At 53.8% G+C, this 16,778-nt stretch overlaps 7 protein-coding genes across 7 annotated transcripts; 4 read left to right on the forward strand and 3 right to left on the reverse strand.

Moving 5' to 3' along the window:
- Positions 1–990: 990 nt before the first annotated feature.
- Positions 991–3,105, forward strand: J4E87_005078 (uncharacterized protein; the record flags this gene model as incomplete). The annotated part of the gene is made up of 3 exons (XM_049376695.1): positions 991–1,333; positions 1,402–1,717; positions 1,773–3,105. 3 exons carry the CDS (start codon positions 991–993, stop codon positions 3,103–3,105), a joined length of 1,992 nt encoding a protein of 663 aa, XP_049233551.1.
- Positions 3,106–3,230: 125 nt separating this feature from the next.
- J4E87_005079 (uncharacterized protein) lies at positions 3,231–5,573 on the reverse strand (the record flags this gene model as incomplete). The annotated part of the gene is made up of 1 exon (XM_049376696.1): positions 3,231–5,573. One exon carries the CDS (start codon positions 5,571–5,573, stop codon positions 3,231–3,233), a length of 2,343 nt encoding a protein of 780 aa, XP_049233552.1.
- Positions 5,574–5,937: 364 nt separating this feature from the next.
- On the forward strand, positions 5,938–6,921 carry J4E87_005080 (uncharacterized protein; the record flags this gene model as incomplete). The annotated part of the gene is made up of 1 exon (XM_049376697.1): positions 5,938–6,921. One exon carries the CDS (start codon positions 5,938–5,940, stop codon positions 6,919–6,921), a length of 984 nt encoding a protein of 327 aa, XP_049233553.1.
- A 183-nt stretch (positions 6,922–7,104) lies between these two features.
- On the reverse strand, positions 7,105–7,855 carry J4E87_005081 (uncharacterized protein; the record flags this gene model as incomplete). Its single annotated transcript, XM_049376698.1, has 2 exons — positions 7,105–7,722; positions 7,793–7,855. 2 exons carry the CDS (start codon positions 7,853–7,855, stop codon positions 7,105–7,107), a joined length of 681 nt encoding a protein of 226 aa, XP_049233554.1.
- A 251-nt stretch (positions 7,856–8,106) lies between these two features.
- RPL35 (60S ribosomal protein L35) lies at positions 8,107–8,817 on the forward strand (the record flags this gene model as incomplete). Its single annotated transcript, XM_049376699.1, has 5 exons — positions 8,107–8,109; positions 8,273–8,287; positions 8,349–8,413; positions 8,470–8,622; positions 8,676–8,817. 5 exons carry the CDS (start codon positions 8,107–8,109, stop codon positions 8,815–8,817), a joined length of 378 nt encoding a protein of 125 aa, XP_049233555.1.
- A 573-nt stretch (positions 8,818–9,390) lies between these two features.
- Positions 9,391–11,211, reverse strand: J4E87_005083 (uncharacterized protein; the record flags this gene model as incomplete). The annotated part of the gene is made up of 2 exons (XM_049376700.1): positions 9,391–10,525; positions 10,934–11,211. 2 exons carry the CDS (start codon positions 11,209–11,211, stop codon positions 9,391–9,393), a joined length of 1,413 nt encoding a protein of 470 aa, XP_049233556.1.
- A 1,198-nt stretch (positions 11,212–12,409) lies between these two features.
- On the forward strand, positions 12,410–16,282 carry J4E87_005084 (uncharacterized protein; the record flags this gene model as incomplete). Its single annotated transcript, XM_049376701.1, has 1 exon — positions 12,410–16,282. The coding sequence occupies one exon, from the start codon at positions 12,410–12,412 to the stop codon at positions 16,280–16,282; it is 3,873 nt and encodes a 1,290-aa protein (XP_049233557.1).
- Between the last annotated feature and the right edge of the window lie 496 nt (positions 16,283–16,778).

Consider the following 16,778-nt stretch of genomic DNA (forward strand, 5'->3'; position numbering starts at 1 on the left):
AGGAACGCAGACAACGCCGGAGTCTAGGTCAAGGGCGTGTGCCCTTCTTCGCAACAGATCTCTCGCCCTCGAGACCACTGAAGATCATGTGCTTCCTAAGATTCTCGGCCGATGCACAGCGGAAAGAACTAGCGGGATACGCAACGGGACAGCTTAAGGGCCCAGACACAGGCCCATCCCACGTGTTGCAAGGGGAACATGCAACATTCAATCTACATCCATCCACGAAAGCGCCACAAATATGTACAGTATACTAGAAACCTGTACTTTTCCTCAGGTCATAGCGTCGTTCATCATGAAGCACCACGGTGGGCGCGTGAAGCACTTCACGAATTTACGACAATTTCTCCAGTTCTCCAGGCATAACACACACAGCCTCAATCAGATGACGGTCCAAGGACACGGAAATTGAAGGCCACAAGCAGCATTCACCGGGAGCATGTGTGGCATGCTGCCAACAAAAGCTTGACAAAGCTTAGGAAGGCTTGACCCTTATCCGATCCCTATCAGCCTCATCAGCGAGAGACCCATCACTACCATGCCGTACGGGAGGCCTCGTCTGACAGGCGGTGATATCGCTGTGGTATGTACCAATCGCAACTCCATGGCTGCGCCACTATTAGCCGAAGAGGATAGCGATAGCTGAATGTGATCTGTGATTGGTCCGCGAAGGAGACCCAACTAGGTATAGTCAGATTTCCTCGCCATGGCCGCAATGCGCAGCACAAAACTCGTACGTGTTATGTGTAGAGACCCATATTGTGACCAAAGTCGGCTTAGACTGGTTGCTAGGCTGTTGGGAGCCTGAGATGCGGTGCAAAGCCACGCAGGCTCCACGACTCTGCGATTCCCTATTTGGGCGAGCATCGCGTAACCGCAGATGTAAAGTAGGATATAAGGCGTCAACTGCTGCGACGATGGCGGTAAGCAGCTCATCTGTCTTTGTTTCCGCGGTAATCTTCTTTTCGCCCTTTTTTTCAATTTTCAAGCATGGCGATATACCTCTTCAAACTCATCCGACGAAAGCTGCGGGAACGCGAAGCTCAAAAGCATGTCCCAACTACAGATGACTCCCATCTAGTACCCGAACCAGCTCCAGGACAAGAGCTCCAAGACCTCTCTACTGGACATCACCATGGACCATCACAAGACGCCACAGGAAGCCACATCAACTTCCTCATCCCAGAAGAAACAGCACGACAGAAAGCAGAAGCGCGCCAAAGAAACATCCGACAATGGAAACTGATGCTAGGTCTCGTGTTGCCTAACTTTCTGGCTGCTATGGATGTTACTATCGTTGCTCCTGCTATTCCACTTATATCGACTCATTTCGGTACGTCGATCCGCTCATGCCATCCATCCCATCTATGTATATACCGAAGTACTAACATAATCTCCCAGATCAACTCTCCGGTACTTTCAACTGGATAGTAGCCGCCTACACGCTCACGTTTACAACATTTATACCCGCGTCAGGCCAGTTAGCTGATATTTACGGCCGCCACTTCGCACTCCAATTCCAGATGTTCTGGATCACCATCGGCAGTATCATTTGTGCCACGGCTCAGTCCTGGAGCATGCTACTTGCGGGGCGTGCTTTGCAGGGCTTGGGCGCTGCGGGTATCATGAGCCTGAGCCGGATTATAGTGTCTGATGGGGCGACGCTGGCGGAGACTTCGAGGAGTACTTCGATCTTGTCTTTGATTAGTGGCTGCAGGTAAGTCTGCCTTCAGTTTGCAGCTGAAAGAACAATACTGATCATGCTCTACTAGTTATGCCGTCGGCCCAGTAATCGGCGGCTACCTCGCAGACGCAAGCTGGCGCTACATATTCGTCCTCCCCATCGGCGTCGCAGTCCTCTCCATACTCATCATCTTCTTCGTCATGCGCAAAGAGCTATTCCACGGCCGCGCCTCTGTCTCACCAGGTCAATCCCGGCGTCTAGGCTACATTTCCGGGCTCGCAATCATCGACTGGCCCGGCCTCGTCATGTTCATCTTCGGCGTCGGCTGCATAATCCTCGCGATCCAATGGGGCGGCACACAATACTCCTGGGGCTCAGCACCCGTCATCGCTCCCCTCGTTGTTGGAATCGTATTGTGCATCGCGTTCTTCACGTACGAATACCTCCTCGGTCCTGACCGCGCGGTTGCTAGACTTTTCCATCGTCAGATCCCCATGATACCCTCTACGCTTTTCCGCAAGAAAGACACAGCCCTTCTGATGACTATAAACTTTTCCGCCGGCGTCTCCATGGTCTGCGCTTTCTACTTTATATCCTACTACTGGCAGTTCGCCGAAGGCTACTCGTCCAGTCAGGCCGGCGTGCAACTTCTTTACTACACACCCGGTCTGGGTGTTGGTGTCTTCATCGCAGCTAGACTGTGTAATCAATGGCTAAGACAAACTTTTGTCCCATTACTCATCGGGTCGGTTGTTGAGGCTGTAGGGTTGGCGCTGCTTACGTACGCGGTTTCTATCAGGCATGTTACGATGGTGAAAGTCTTTCTTGCGGTGTCAGGCGCGGGAACGGGACTTCGCTTTATGCCGATTGTGCTGCATGCAGCGGGGATTTGGTCGACGAGGGTGCCTAGTATGCAGTCGCTGCTTTCTTTCATGTTGCCACTGGGAGAGACCGTCGGTATTGCTATGATGGGATCGGTTTTCTCGAATAAGCTTACCACTTTCCTGGCTGCGATCGACAATTCTGGAAGCGGCATCGAGCTGCCTGCCACCGGGGCACATAGCCTGGACCTCCTGAATAGTCTTCCACCGGCGGTCAAGGAGGAAGTTCAGCATGCGGCTGCGAAGGCGGTGATGTGGTCGCTGATCTCCATCATGCCGTTCATGGCTGCGGCGATTGTTGCGTCGTGCTTTTTGGGTAATGTTTGGATTGGGAAAACGGCAGAGAAGAGTGAAGAGATTGATGGTCAAGAACATAAACCTGCGCAAGAGGCGGAGGTGGGTAAGGTTCTGTACGGGGTTTATGTAGTTGCGTGGTTCATGGGAAGGCTCGAGAAGCAGAAGCAGGATTTGGATGTCAATATGGAGGGTGATGAAATGAATAGGGGGCATCATAAAGTGGTTGAAGGGGATAGGGTATAGAGAGGGTCAGAGTTGGGTACCAATATACTTGTATTATCACATGTGTTATCATTTGACCTGGGGCTCTCTTACTCAAAATCAATCATCCGCTCGTAGTTTCCAGAATCCGCCCCAGATATCGCCCTCTAACAGATCCGCTCATGCGGTTCCCTCCAAGGCACGCCAAGAATCTCAAAGATCTTCTTCTCGCTCCTACCCTCTACCAAAACGCCCTCGTTCAACTTCTCACCCCGCTTTCCCCTATGCACATCCTTATACAACCCCTTCTGGTTCAACCTCATATTCTTCTTGCGAGCCAGCAGTCGAATACTGCGATTGAAAATGTCGTTTCCAGTAAAGTATATGAGCGCTGCACCCATCTCCTCTTCTGGGACGAGAAGGAAGTCCATCCTCCGCCAGACCTTCGAGATCGGGAGACAGGAAGCACCGTGCCACTTCGAACCCGTGGGGTCATTGGATCGGGAGGTCGCTAGGGAAGCTTTCAAGAAGCCGATCTTGTAGAGATGAGGAACGAGGCGGTCGAAGATGATTGTCCGCATAGCGGCAAGCGAAGTATCGGGCTTCGTAAGTATCATGTCGATATCGCCCGAGTCTTTTGCGCCACGGCGATAGCTGCCCATGATGGTGGCTTTGAACTTGGGGTCGATCTTCTTCAGCTCTCTGGTGACTACGGCGCCGTGAGCCTCGACTTCAGCGCGTGGTATCCGGGAGTTGAAGTCGTCGTAGTGCTCTACACCGACCTTGTTGCTCTCAGTAAGAGTCGCTTTGGTTCGAAGATCTTCGAGCGTGCGATAACCGGCCTTGATCCATTTGTAGGCCTGGACGAGTCCAGCGCCATAGACACCGAGAAACAGGCGGAGTACCACGTCGAGAGGGTCATCTCGCGTGCTTTCGAGCCTGCGGAGACGATCGGTGAGTACGATCTCTTCGATCTTCTTGGCGAGCCGTCCGCCAATATAAGGTAGGGCTGCAGCTTGTTTCGCAGTAGTGATCTTGACCGTTTGCTTCTTCAGGGTAGTGATACATTTGCGGTAGCTGAGCACGCGCCATTGGTCCTGCATCTGATCGTAATGTTTGCACATCTGATCGAGGATCTCGATAGTACGGGCGTTCGGGTTTTGGGATGTATAGCCGTTCGCACCTGGGTCCATACATTGGAACGCGTTCTGGTTGAATGGCTTCTTATTGCGTAGAGCAGACGCTTTCGAGACAATGTTAAACTGCTTTGGTAACTTAGGCGCCACGACTACGCGCTCCTCGTCAGTACCTGAGTCGTCTACATCTTCCACACCACTTGCGACCGGAGACCCTGCATCCTCGTCTTCCTCCAGTGGTAGGTGTGCGACAGCCTTCGTTTCCAGTATCGCTTGGGAAAGAGCGTCATTGAATTTATCGACAATCTTAGGTTGCGAAGCTTTCGTTGGACTCGAAGACGGCATGACGAAGCTATCCTCGACAGTTTCGTCGAACGAGATACGCGTAGCTATATCTGCTACAGGTGGCGTAGCGGGAACGCTTTCTTCGGTTGGATATGAGTCGGTCTTTTGTGATTCTTTTGCAGCAATCTGTCGCTTTGACGACTTTATTGCTGGTGAGCTCTGTGATGCGGCTGATGTTTGGAATGGCTCTCTCGGCTCACCGGGTTCCTTCCTGCTGGGTGCACCTTTGATCGCGAAGCGTGGTTGATTTGGATCTCGGAGTCCTTTCCATTCTACAGTTTCCGTTATATAAGGCTGGAACTTGACGACCGCGATGTGCTCAGGAATGCTAGGTATGTTCGGATCCCGCAGTAGCAGATCATACGTGTGTACGTCGTAGTTGTCGTCTATTATAACATGTGTAATGTTTTCTGTCCATTCCTTGACCCAAGCAGCACCGAGTTCGATTACTTTGTGTATACGTTGACGCCGCGGACCGGTGATATCGTGGCTCGGCCAGAAATATACGATCTTGCCCTTGAGGTATTGTTGCTCCTCTGGTCTCAGCTTGATATTATTTGCTAGTTTGGGCTTTCCTTTCCATTCCCTTGGAATGTCACCCATTCGTATATAAAACGGAGTAGTATCTTCGCCAGCTGTCTCAGGTAAGGATGAGACTCGGTTCAGAGTACTCTTCGCGCCAACGACAGCTGTTGACCTGGTACGTGCCTTGGTGACTGGCAACATCTTTGTAAGTCCTTGTTCAGGCGCTGTAGATGAACGCATCGGTTGGTGGGTCTTTTGTCGCTCGATTGCGCGTCGTGTCTTCGTTTGCGCCTCGAACTCCGCTTGCCTTTCTTTCGGGGTTGCTCCAAGGAAACTGCTTGTCTGCTTTCTAAGCGCTGGGGGCCGCATGGCTTTCGAATCTTTCAATGCGCGTTCGAGTCTACCCACGCTGGCGTCCGGGATGTCGTGCTCATCGTCAGGGATATCCAAAAGTTCCTGCTCTTTGAAGTAGGCTTCTTTGGCCGCAAGCGCATTGTTCGACATGATGTAGACTTCTCGAAATCGATGAGTCTTTGCGATTAAAGTTATGTTGTTTCGAATTGGGCTGTTGAGTTGAGTAGCGACGTGAGCGCCGCTCTAATACTTCCAAGGTAGTCAAGGGAAGGGACTGCGGAAGCACAGTTGCCTATCGTAGCGCCATTTATATCGTGCGCCGGGACCGTTAGCTATTTCAAAGCTTAGCAGGGAATGCGCTGGTGAGAGAGTGTAGAACGTCACCGAGGCAGCAGCGCGTACAGAGTTGGCGCTGACGCGAAAGCACGTGGTACTTTGGCCGCTTCTGTGCTAGTTCCACGCTCACATCCGTCATTTCTCGAGTTTGGCGGGACAAAGACACTCGACAAACACAATGCTTCAGCCCCGGATAGCAACGCCATTGCGGCGCACGTTCCTTACTACCTCTTCGATATGCCTACGGTGCCAGAGCCGAATCGCAATTCCCTCAATCGCAAGGCAATCGCTCGTTCGACCTTTTACCTCCGCGCACACTCTCCGCCAGCAAGCACCGGAACCCAAGTCCACCCAGACCTCGCCCACACCAGATCCCAAAGATGAAGACATATTCATCCCGAAGCCACTTGGCCGTCCGATCGGTTTCAGCCGCGCCCCACAACCAGGCGAAAACGCCAGCATCCCCAAAACCAAGAAGGACTACTCCGGTATGACCATGTCGCAACGGAACCTCGAGAAGCGCAAGGATCTGGTCGAGAAATGGGGCACAAACTATTTCCGCGACTTCAAGAATATCCGCAAGTATAGGTCGGGAAAGACTTTCATGGCGAACCAGAGGATCTTCAAGAAGGACGCGGCGTTATACTTTCCCAACTTCCACGGAGATACACTAGAGGGGAAGGACAAGGACACTACGAATGTGCTCAACGGGAAGATTAGTGTTGTGAATGTGTTTAGTTCGATGTGGGGGTTGACCCAGGTCGAGACTTTCACAGGGAAGAAAACAAACACCGCACTACACGAGATTTTGGCGCGAAATCCCGAAGTTGCGCAGATGGTTGATGTCAACATCGAAGAGAACACCATGAAGGCTTGGATCGTATCGCTATTCCAGTGGCGGCTGAGGGCGTCCAAGCCAAAAGAGGACTGGGGCAGGTACTTCGTGGTTAGAAAAGGTGTCAGTGAGAAGATACGAGAGACGATCGGACTTTTGAACGGCAGAGTCGGCTATGTCTACCTGGTAGACCAAGACTGCAAGATTCGATGGGCAGGCAGCGGAGACGCAGAAGGCACAGAAATGGAGGATATGAACAGAGGCTTTGCGAAGCTGGTCAACGAGGCCCGACAGTCTCCTTCAGAAGCCACGCCTAAGGAGGCTTGATGACGAACATGTAACGATATCTTGTACAGCATACGGAAGACTCTCAATTCCCACGATACCCAACCCTTTGTAAACATAAACGTAACCGTACAGGCCCAAGACGCCTTGCGCATAGCATGCTAATGAAAGTCATGAGGATATCCAGCCCGCTTGAACGCCCAAAATGAACATGTGCAACCCCATCTACCTGAACCATAGCAGCATCAGGAAGCAGAATGCGATGAAACTACCCAGTATGATGCCGTCTCTGCGCTTCTTTGTGCCAATGCGTCCGATCAAGCTGTTGATGCCAGGGACCTGACTTGCAGCGCCCACTATTCTCCGGTTGATGCTCGTGAGCGTTTCCCTTTGCAGGCTGAAGTTCTCTTGTACAGCGTATGCCTGGCTGAGGACCGAGTCGGCTACGTTGTGCGAGTTGTCGATGCGATTCCGCTCGTCGAGCATGTAGTCGGCCTCGGCTTGCTCTGGGTTCGCGGACCGGTATGCATCAATGTCCGAGCGTACATTGGAGAGGAGGTTCGCTCTGTTGCGGGCCTCGTTCAGGGTAGACTTGAGGCGCGCGAGCTCGCGACGGTGGTCTGAGAGTACCTCGCGGTGTCTGGCAAGGTTGTTCTGCTTTACGGCCGACGAGCCATGTGTCGATTCGGAGTCGAGGAGCCGCGAGAGCTGGCCGACAAGACCATCTCTTTGCTCGAGGATTTCCTGCAGCCTAGTTTCTACTCGTAGCTCTTCTTCTGAGGGTTTGGCGGGTATGTTTGGTGTCGAGCCGAACTGCGAGTATGTGTGGAACAGCGTCTCGGTCTGGCATGCCTCGTTAGCAGGGCTGCCGCGAGCGCCGACTAAGTCCGTCGCAGCAGTGAATGGAACCCACTTGTTGTTCGAGCGTGCGCGCTTGCTGGCGCAGTTGCGCCCATCCGCCTCCAGTGGACGACATGTCGGATATTACGGTAACTTCACAGGCCGAGGCAGCAACAATGGTTCCTGGACTTCTGGCATGATGAGGGTCGCACCTGCCCCGGCGCGGGCTACGCAATGCACGGCCAAGGCGCTAGGCCGTCTTGGTGATCGGCGAATAGTTTAGCGAGGCTCCGGGCGACACACTGATTTCTGACAACACCAAAAGTTCATCGTTGCGACACGCGAGACCCCATCCATATCACCCGGTCCTACTAACTCACAGTCAAAATGGTACGTCGCTGCTCTCATTTATGCGTTTGGTACGGGGACTGCATCGCGCAGCTACGGAACCGCTGGCAGTGAGGGGTCAGGCCGTTGCACCCTCCGCTAGTGGTGCTGCGCAAGATTTGATACTTCACGATTGAGAGAACATGTGCTGACTTGCTGCCTCCAGTCTACTTCCAAGGTCGTACGTACACCCTCGCCTGCGCAAACATCAACCTCCGATCTCGTGCTCACAACCACCGCAGAAGACCGCCCAGCTGTGGAACAAGTCCAAGGATGAGCTCGCGTCCCAGCTCACCGACCTCAAGTCGTACGTCGCCGAAACCGGAACACTGGCAGGGAAAAGGAATGCTGACGGACGTGAAGGGAGTTGATCCAGCTCAGGACCGCCAAGGTCACCGGTGGCTCCAACACCAAGCTCACCCGCATTCATGATGTCCGCAAGGGAATTGCCAAGGTCCTCACCGTCATCAACGCCAACCAGAGGGCTCAGCTCAGGCTGTTCTACAAGGGCAAGAAGTGCGTCTAGGCCGACTCGGAAGCTCCAGGGACCAATTTCTAACACTGAACAGGTACACTCCTCTCGACCTCCGCCCCAAGCAGACCCGCGCCATCCGCCGAAAACTCACCAAGCACGAGGCTTCGCTCGTCACCGAGAAGCAGAAGAAGAGGAACACACACTTCCCCCAGCGAAAGTACGCCGTCAAGGCATAAGCGTGCTTTCGTGAAGGTGTTTCTCTTTTCTTCCTTTGTCTCTCATGAAGCATTGCATTGCCGGGGCTTTTCCAACTAGCGAGCCACCAGTGTACCCTTAGTACCATACTCCAGCGGGGCGAGGAAGGTGGTGTAGCAGGTGGAATGGACGGACAGGGCGATCTTTAACGGAAATGGGTTGGCGTCCATGTCAAGATCTATGAATTAAAAAGTTCAGACAAGCACGGAATGATACCTCATGAATTGTGAAGGAGTTTTACATTGGTTCCACAATGCCATGAGTAACGTCCGGTGCGCATGAAGTATGAATTACGACTTACCAAGCTCTCACATGCGCCTTGCAGTCCTGTGTTTCTGTGCGAATGAATCGCTTATGATAGCGTGAGGGCTTCAGTTGCCCAAGACGTATGGGCTGTCCGGCCTTTGTGTTTGTCAAGGTCTACAACAGCTGTATTGACATAACTTTTGCGCTAATACTAAAAAGACAACGCTCTCCCGTCTGCTAAAGATACCTACCTCTGCACCGCCTCCACAGTCTGTATTACCACACCTTCCGACCCGTTCTCATGCCTTTCAGTAAGCCTCCTTCCACTCAGCATACAGACTGAGGTCTTCCTCCTTGACACCCACCATCTCTTCTCTAACACCGATTACACCAACCCTACCAATCGCTTCAGGGTCTTCGTATTGCGCAAGGCAAACCTTGAGCCATTCAATGACAGCCGCCTTATCCTCCACTAGAAGAACTATAGCATCGAAGCCACCAGCACCAGGAACAACGCCTCCAATCACGCCGTCGAGCTTGGAACAGTAGTCCAATAGACGCGTCTGCTGAGGCGGCTCAATAGGCACACCAGACTTCTCGCCCATCTCGCGAATCAGCGCGCGATTACTCTCAATGATTTGTTTCAGCGCGTCGTACTTCGACTTCACATCCCCGTCGCCTTGCTCATCAGTAGCCAAACGCGTAAGTTCAGCAGCCAGCGCCTCATTCCCCTTCTGCAGATCTTTCCAGATCCTCTCCGCTTCCTCTGCCTTCTCTGCTCTCCATGCTAGCACCTTCTTCACCATGCCCGGTGTTTCGCTTCCGCAGTCGACATCGCACATGACGAGGCGCACTCCCTTGGGCATCTTGATGGCGGCTTTTTGGATCTCGGTGTCCCATGTTGGGCCCTCGACTAAAGAGCGTAGTTGTGTTGCGAAGCCAGGGCTGCTGGGTTGAGGTAGATCGCTCAGCAGAGAGGGCGAGAAACGCTTGTAGAGACAGGATCCGTAGACTGCAGAGGCGATGTCGAAACCGCTTCCGACTTTGCCTTGGGCGTGGGAGTGAGAGGCTTGAGCGAGGTTGTGGAGGACTGTTTGGCCCTTCTCCGTGTGGATATCGAAAAGTTCTTTTGGTAGGTAGAATTCTAGCACTGCGGCTGTGAAACTTGTGACGAGTGCTGCGCTGCTTCCTAGTCCTGTCTTGTGCGCTTCTTTTAGGCTGACGTTGAAGTCCTGGAAGCGCGAGACTTTGTGGGGTTGAGAGATGATGTTGGAGCTGCGGGTGACGCCTGGGTTAGAGTAGTAGGCTTGGTCCGCTAGAATGCGGATGCTGGAGGGTTGGATGAGGGTCTTGGGGAGGAGGGCGTGGATGTAGGTGAGGGCGTATGTTAAGGCGGTTTCTATGAATGGGTTGCGGGATCTGGCGATGGATTGTTCATGGCCGCTGTGTTGGGGTTAGTTGGACTGGTAGACTGAGTCAAAGTGAAGCTTATGACAAGATCATGCCCATCGATGTAATAGAAAAGCTTGCAGAATAGTACAGGAGAAGGGGTAAATTTGGAGAAGCCAGAGCAAAATCAAAGCAGCAACACGATGCGACACCAACGTTCCAGAAGCGATGACACAGGCTTTAGGAATCCAGATACTATCTTGGCATTGCAGCCTCATCTCGCAACAGATCTTCAATGAACACGTGATGAACGACCATTAAGAATGCTTTGCCCGATTGGGTAGAGATGCTGATGGGCTTGGAGGGAGTGATACACAAGAAAAAGGAAAGAAAGGACGACCAATGAGATGATACGATGCAAGCGACGGACGTGGCTGATGGAGGGAGGGAAAAGGCACTTACACGCTCAACTGCGTCAAGGTGATGCCTCCATCCTGGCCCTGCGACCTGTATCCGTACTCCCAAATGGCCTCGCGGAACTGAGGACTCGTCACCAGGATCTCATTGATCGTCACGCCGGATCTCGTTTTGATAGGTTCGACCACGGTGTGAATCCTTGCGTCTAAACCGAATACCAGACCTGTGTATTCCCGGTCCAGTACGAGGTAGCCACCCGCGACTAGTACCTTTGCCGGGCAAGAAACGGCCTTCGGGGTCAACGGCGCGTCCGATGATGACATGCTGAAAGTGGAGTAGCTGGGTGCGATAGGAAGCAGCAGGATCTCGATTAGTTGGATTGATAATAGGCAGCAATATTCGCGCAATGTTGGAGGGGGGCTGGAGATGGCTGTCTCGCGGGGTGTGCAGCGTAGACTAGAGACCTGACTGCAGGCGCGGTGGGTCACTGAGCTTCTGCCACGAACTCTTGCAGCTGCCGGTATACACCGTTTCTTCGAGGATGCCGAGTGCGGTTAGGAGAAATTGTCGCGATGATAATAACTTTCGTCACGTGCACGTGTACGGCGCCGCAATTCACATGCAGCAGTTCGCCTCCGATGGGCACGGCGTATGGAACCGGAACGGCGGATTTAAGCCATCAGGTGCTAGTCAAATCCTGCAGCAGGCCAGATCCATGCGGGGTGCAGGCCGTGTTCTTCTCGTCGTTCTGTCTGAGTCATCCAGAGTTCGATGGGCGTCCTGGACGGCGCGGTGCCACAATCGATCCGGCGCCGACGTTACCAGGGACGCGAGAGAGCGCGCGTCGACGATTGGGTCGGAGGCGTATACATCCCTCCCCGAGGGGACACGTCGCCGGGCTCGCGTGAGCGAACGCTAGACAAACGTGCCCAGGTGGGTTCAGCGCGACTTGCGATAATTTTTCGGCCAATTTTAGCGTCCATTGCATCGGTCCTACCTTTTCATGACGACTACGAACTGTGCGCTCGAAGCTTCCTTCTGACTCCCGCTAACCAACTTGCCTTCGAGGCTGACAATATCTCTCTCCAGGCCACCGTGCGCCTTGCTTTTTCTCTGTCGCATCCCCTTCTACTTCTAATAGCATTGCGACTCCTTCCGAGCATTCGACTACACACACTTGGGGCGTTAAGGTTCACTAAACACCGGCCAATTTCCCCACAACCACACGATTCCTTACATCCGAAAGCGCGTTTGTTTGACGGCCATCGTCAAATGAACCTGCACCGACGCGTAGGGATCCCGAGAATAGTAGGTACCCTCTCCTTCAATTGCCAACAATTGCTCTCACCATCGCGACGCGCGCACGCGAGCCACAAAGTTGTTGCCTAACCCCCAAAATTGGTCGCGGGCCGATGTCCAGTCGCTCGGAGCATTTCCACCACCGGGATCACATTGGAGACCAATCGTACTGACCATCCACAGTCTCACCCTATCCATCTGGAGGGCTCCTCAAATTCCTAAATGGTGTTTAAGAGTTTCCATCTCGCGCGCCAGAGTCTTGCCAAGGGCTTTACTCACGGTTATGCTCAATCAGTAGTTGCTGGTGTAAGCCAGAACAATCCCCTCGCCTCCCTTCAACACGACCGCTTCCGCAAGGGTCTCAAGAACCAACATGCCTTCACCTCGACATCGTCTACAACGAGCGCGCTCAAGGCGCTCGCCGCCGGACAACACGATCACCAGGATTCCGGTCTAGCCGCATACTACACAGCATGGCAGAAACACCAACAGAAGACGGAGGACAAGGAGTGGTCGCAGTTCCAATTCCGCAAGCTCATCGAGTGGGACCCGGCCAGCTCCAAGGCTGCGGCTGAGGCCAAGGAGAGCAGTGTTGCAATTGAAGAGGTGGCAGAACCGGTTCCCGCGCGTGCCGGTGTCAACCGCGCATACAGCACCAGCCAAGTAGAGGACTTCAAGAAGGCTGTCGGTGGTGAAGAGGCGGAGAAGATTGCGCTGGCACAAGTGGACGAGGCAATTGCACAAGAGGTGGCACGGTACAAGGTCGATAGCGAAGTTGCCCAGGCCATTGAGGAAGAGCTTTCGCCAATAGAAGAGGCCCGTTCAGAGTCGCCCGCCACTGTCGCGGACACTCTTGTGAACTCGTCAATTCTGAGCCGCACCGAGTCCACCATCGCCACTAGCCCAATCGAAGCGCACGACGAATATACCGTACAGCTGCAGAAGCTGGCAATCAACCGCAACTATGCCGAAGTACCCGCTGTCTTCGAGGCTATGCTTCGTTCTGACGTCAAGCCATCAGCCACCGCATACAATGCCCTGCTATCTGCTGCGATCCATCTCCCCCGCGCCCAGCATCAGGTCGTTCCCAAGGCCCTGGATGTCTACTCTGATATGCTTCGCCGGCGTGTTGTGCCTGACACTGCTACGTACACCACCCTGATCGAACTCCTATCCGTCCGCTCCCTCGAAGTTGTGTCTCAGAAGCAAAGCTTCGAAGACAGGCGTCTGCGATATGGAGGTATGGAAGAGGAGGGCAGCTTCATGCTTCAGTCGCACGAGACTGACTATGCTATCCTCGCTGAGGACGGGTCGCTCTCAGTAGCCATCAAGCTTTTCGACGCTGCCGTCCACGTTGAGGCCAACCGAACATTCTCCGAAAAGACCTACCGGCTGCTCGTCACCGCCTGCGCGGAGAGCGACCGTGTAGATGACATGGTACGAATCTACTCCCATATGGAATCCCACAGTGTGACTCCGGCTGCCGAGATGTTCGTTCCAATGATCCAAGCTTTCGGCAAGTCTGGCGATCTGAAGAGTGCGGTCGAGTGCTACGACGAGTACAAAGCTCTGGCCATTTCAAACGACAACGGCGAGCTCGAGATTACTAGGAGAGACAACGACGTGTATGCAGCTCTTGTAAAGGCGTATACGGTATGTGGCCGCATTGAGGGAGCTGAGAAGTTTCTGTCCAAGATCGAGAGTGCGCTCGCCACACCAGAAGACGTCACTTCCGTCCGCGACATTGTCGGTCTCAAGGCCTTCCTTCCCGAATGGCTCAGGAATGGTTCTTTCGACCAAGCCTACGTGCACGCAACGGAGTACCTTAGCCCACAGGCGCGTCAGATCGCTATGGCCGCTATTTGCATCAAGGCTGCGGATCGCGATGCCGTAGAGATTGCTACTCAGGCTTTCGATGATCTTCCAGCTGAGGTCGACCTGTCACGGCCAGCCATGGCGATGGGTGCTATGCATATCCGCACTGGAAACATCGAAGCTGCTGAGGTTTTCTGGAGGATGCTCGAGCTTTCTCCCACCAAGGCCGACTTCATCGAGCCCACTGCCATGCACAGTATTGCATTAATTGGTAGTGGACACGCAGAACGCGGTCTTCGTCAAGGTCGTCAAATGTTTGCTCGCATACGGGACTCTCAGTCTGGCTCTAACCAAGCTAAGATGGAGACCGTAGAGCACATCGACGAGGCTATCGAGGTTATGGGTCAGTTCATGATGAAGCGTGGTATCTTCCTTCCGCCGCGGGCTAGCATGGAACTGATGTGGACGATGATTGAAAACGGCGGCCTAGTCACCCCAGTTGCTCACCACCTACTTGCTGGAATGGGACCTGAGGCCATCGTACAACTCAACTTCGACGACATCACGCTTCTAATGCAAGTTCAATCTGGAATTCTACTCCAGGAGGCCGAAGTTGACGTTGCTCACGTTGCACGGTTCGCCCATCTTCTTGAAGTCATCGCCGCAAATGGCACACCAGTCAACAAGACAACTTCCGGTCTCGTTGAACAAGTGCTCACCAAGCTCGACAGGGGTGATCTCCAGCACCGATGGTACGCTTACAAGCATCCCGCTCCGGAGGCTTTGTACTCACCAGCACCATTTGCCGCCTACCCTGTCCAAGCTCCTATCACCCCGTCAGCTCCCACATTCGAGGATCAATACGACCCTTACGCCGCATCTACCGACAACAAGGGCTCTGTTGCCATCACCGAACTTCTGGAAAAGACTCACGGACGATCATCATCTCACCTCAACGAGGCTCTGATGAAGTTCAGGAACATGCGCCGAGCTGGCCGCCACCCTCGATTCTTCACCTATGCTAAGCTTATCACCGCCGCTGCCAAGGAAGATCGCCTGACTCTTGCTCATGATATCCTCAACCTTGCCAAGCAGGACGTTCCCCTCCTACCTCAGTACCGCATTGTGCGATACGGCTGGGTAACGATCCTGGACGCCATGGTCGCTGCCTGCCTCACCTGCAACCAGCGTGATCTTGCGGGAAGGTATCACCAGGATCTGCTTGAGATGGGTGCTGCGCCGACAGCCAACACCTTTGGTCTCTATATCACCACGCTCAAGGAGTCGACCAAGACCTTCGATGAAGCGACTGAGGCAGTCAAGATCTTCCTCCGTGCCAAGTCTGAGGGTGTTGAGCCTTCTTCCTTCTTGTACAACGCTCTGATTGGCAAGCTTGGAAAGGCCCGACGCATCGACGACTGCCTATTCTACTTCTCTGAGATGCGCAACCTCGGCATTCGCCCTACTTCTGTCACCTACGGTACCATTGTCAACGCTCTTTGCCGTGTTAGCGACGAGAAGTTCGCTGAGGAGCTGTTCGAAGAGATGGAGAGCATGCCTAACTACAAGCCCCGCCCCGCGCCCTACCACAGTATGATGCAGTTCTTCCTGACTACCAAGCGTGATCGCAGCAAGGTTCTCAACTACTACGAGCGTATGCGTGCTAAGCGCATCGAGCCTACCACGCACACGTACAAGCTCCTCATCGACACCTACGCTACCCTTGAGCCTGTCGATATGGAGGCCGCGGAGTCGGTTCTCGAGCAAGTTCGCAGCGCCGGTGCTGTCCCTGAAGCCGTCCACTACTCATCGCTGATCCACGCCAAGGGTTGCGTCATGCACGACATGGAGGGTGCTCGTCGTCTCTTTGACACTGTCCTCGCCGACAGCCGTGTTCGTCCCCAGGCCTGCCTCTACCAGGCATTGTTCGAGGCCATGGTCGCCAACCACCAGATCGCGGATACAGAGGATGTTCTCCGTGACATGCGTGCCCGTGGCGTCGAGATGACTCCTTACATCGCCAACTCTCTCATCCACGGCTGGGCCCTTGCTCATGACATCCAGAAGGCCAAGGCTATCTACGAGTCCGTCTCCGAGAGCAGGCGCGAGCCCAGCACCTACGAGGCCATGACCCGCGCTTACATGGCCGTCGAGGACCGCGCTGCCGCTATGACAGTCGTCAACGAGGGCCTGTCTCGTGGCTACCCCGCGGCTGTCGCTGGCAAGATCCTTGAGCTGGTCGGTGGCGGTCGTGCCCCCGTGTCTGAGGTCACCGCTTAAGCTGCCAACCTCAGCATATCTTCTTCTCTTCGACTTCCCGCCTTTCGGCACTTCGATCATACACTTTTTTACTTGATCTACTGCGACGGCCGAACAAAAAGAATTTCTCAAAACAGCCCCCGCGTTGCTCGGAGGGTGAAACTTCCAGTGGCGTGGCTGGGCATCAACATTCAACTTTTAAAGTCGCTTCTACGTTTTTCAGCGACGGCGTTTATATCCAGGGTCTCTTTTTCCTCTAGCGAAACAACAACGATATCCCGCAACTAGCAATGGAGCTGGTGGACTGGGTGGGTCTGGCGTCTTGTCTGCATAATGACGGGTGGTTAGGCCTAGTTGGGCTGCCTTATCTTCAAGGTTGGTTGGGATGGGGGATATGCGACGATCATCTTTCTCGTACTCTGCATCTCGTCATTGGCATGGTGTTTTCTCTGGTGGTCATTGCATCTGCGCGGTCGTTTCGACATGGTTTCGCTGTACAATACCCTGGATTATACCA

Source organism: Alternaria ethzedia (assembly GCF_023757985.1).
Source record: "Alternaria ethzedia strain BMP 0044 chromosome Unknown scaffold_10, whole genome shotgun sequence".
Taxonomy (NCBI): Eukaryota; Fungi; Ascomycota; class Dothideomycetes; order Pleosporales; family Pleosporaceae; genus Alternaria; species Alternaria ethzedia.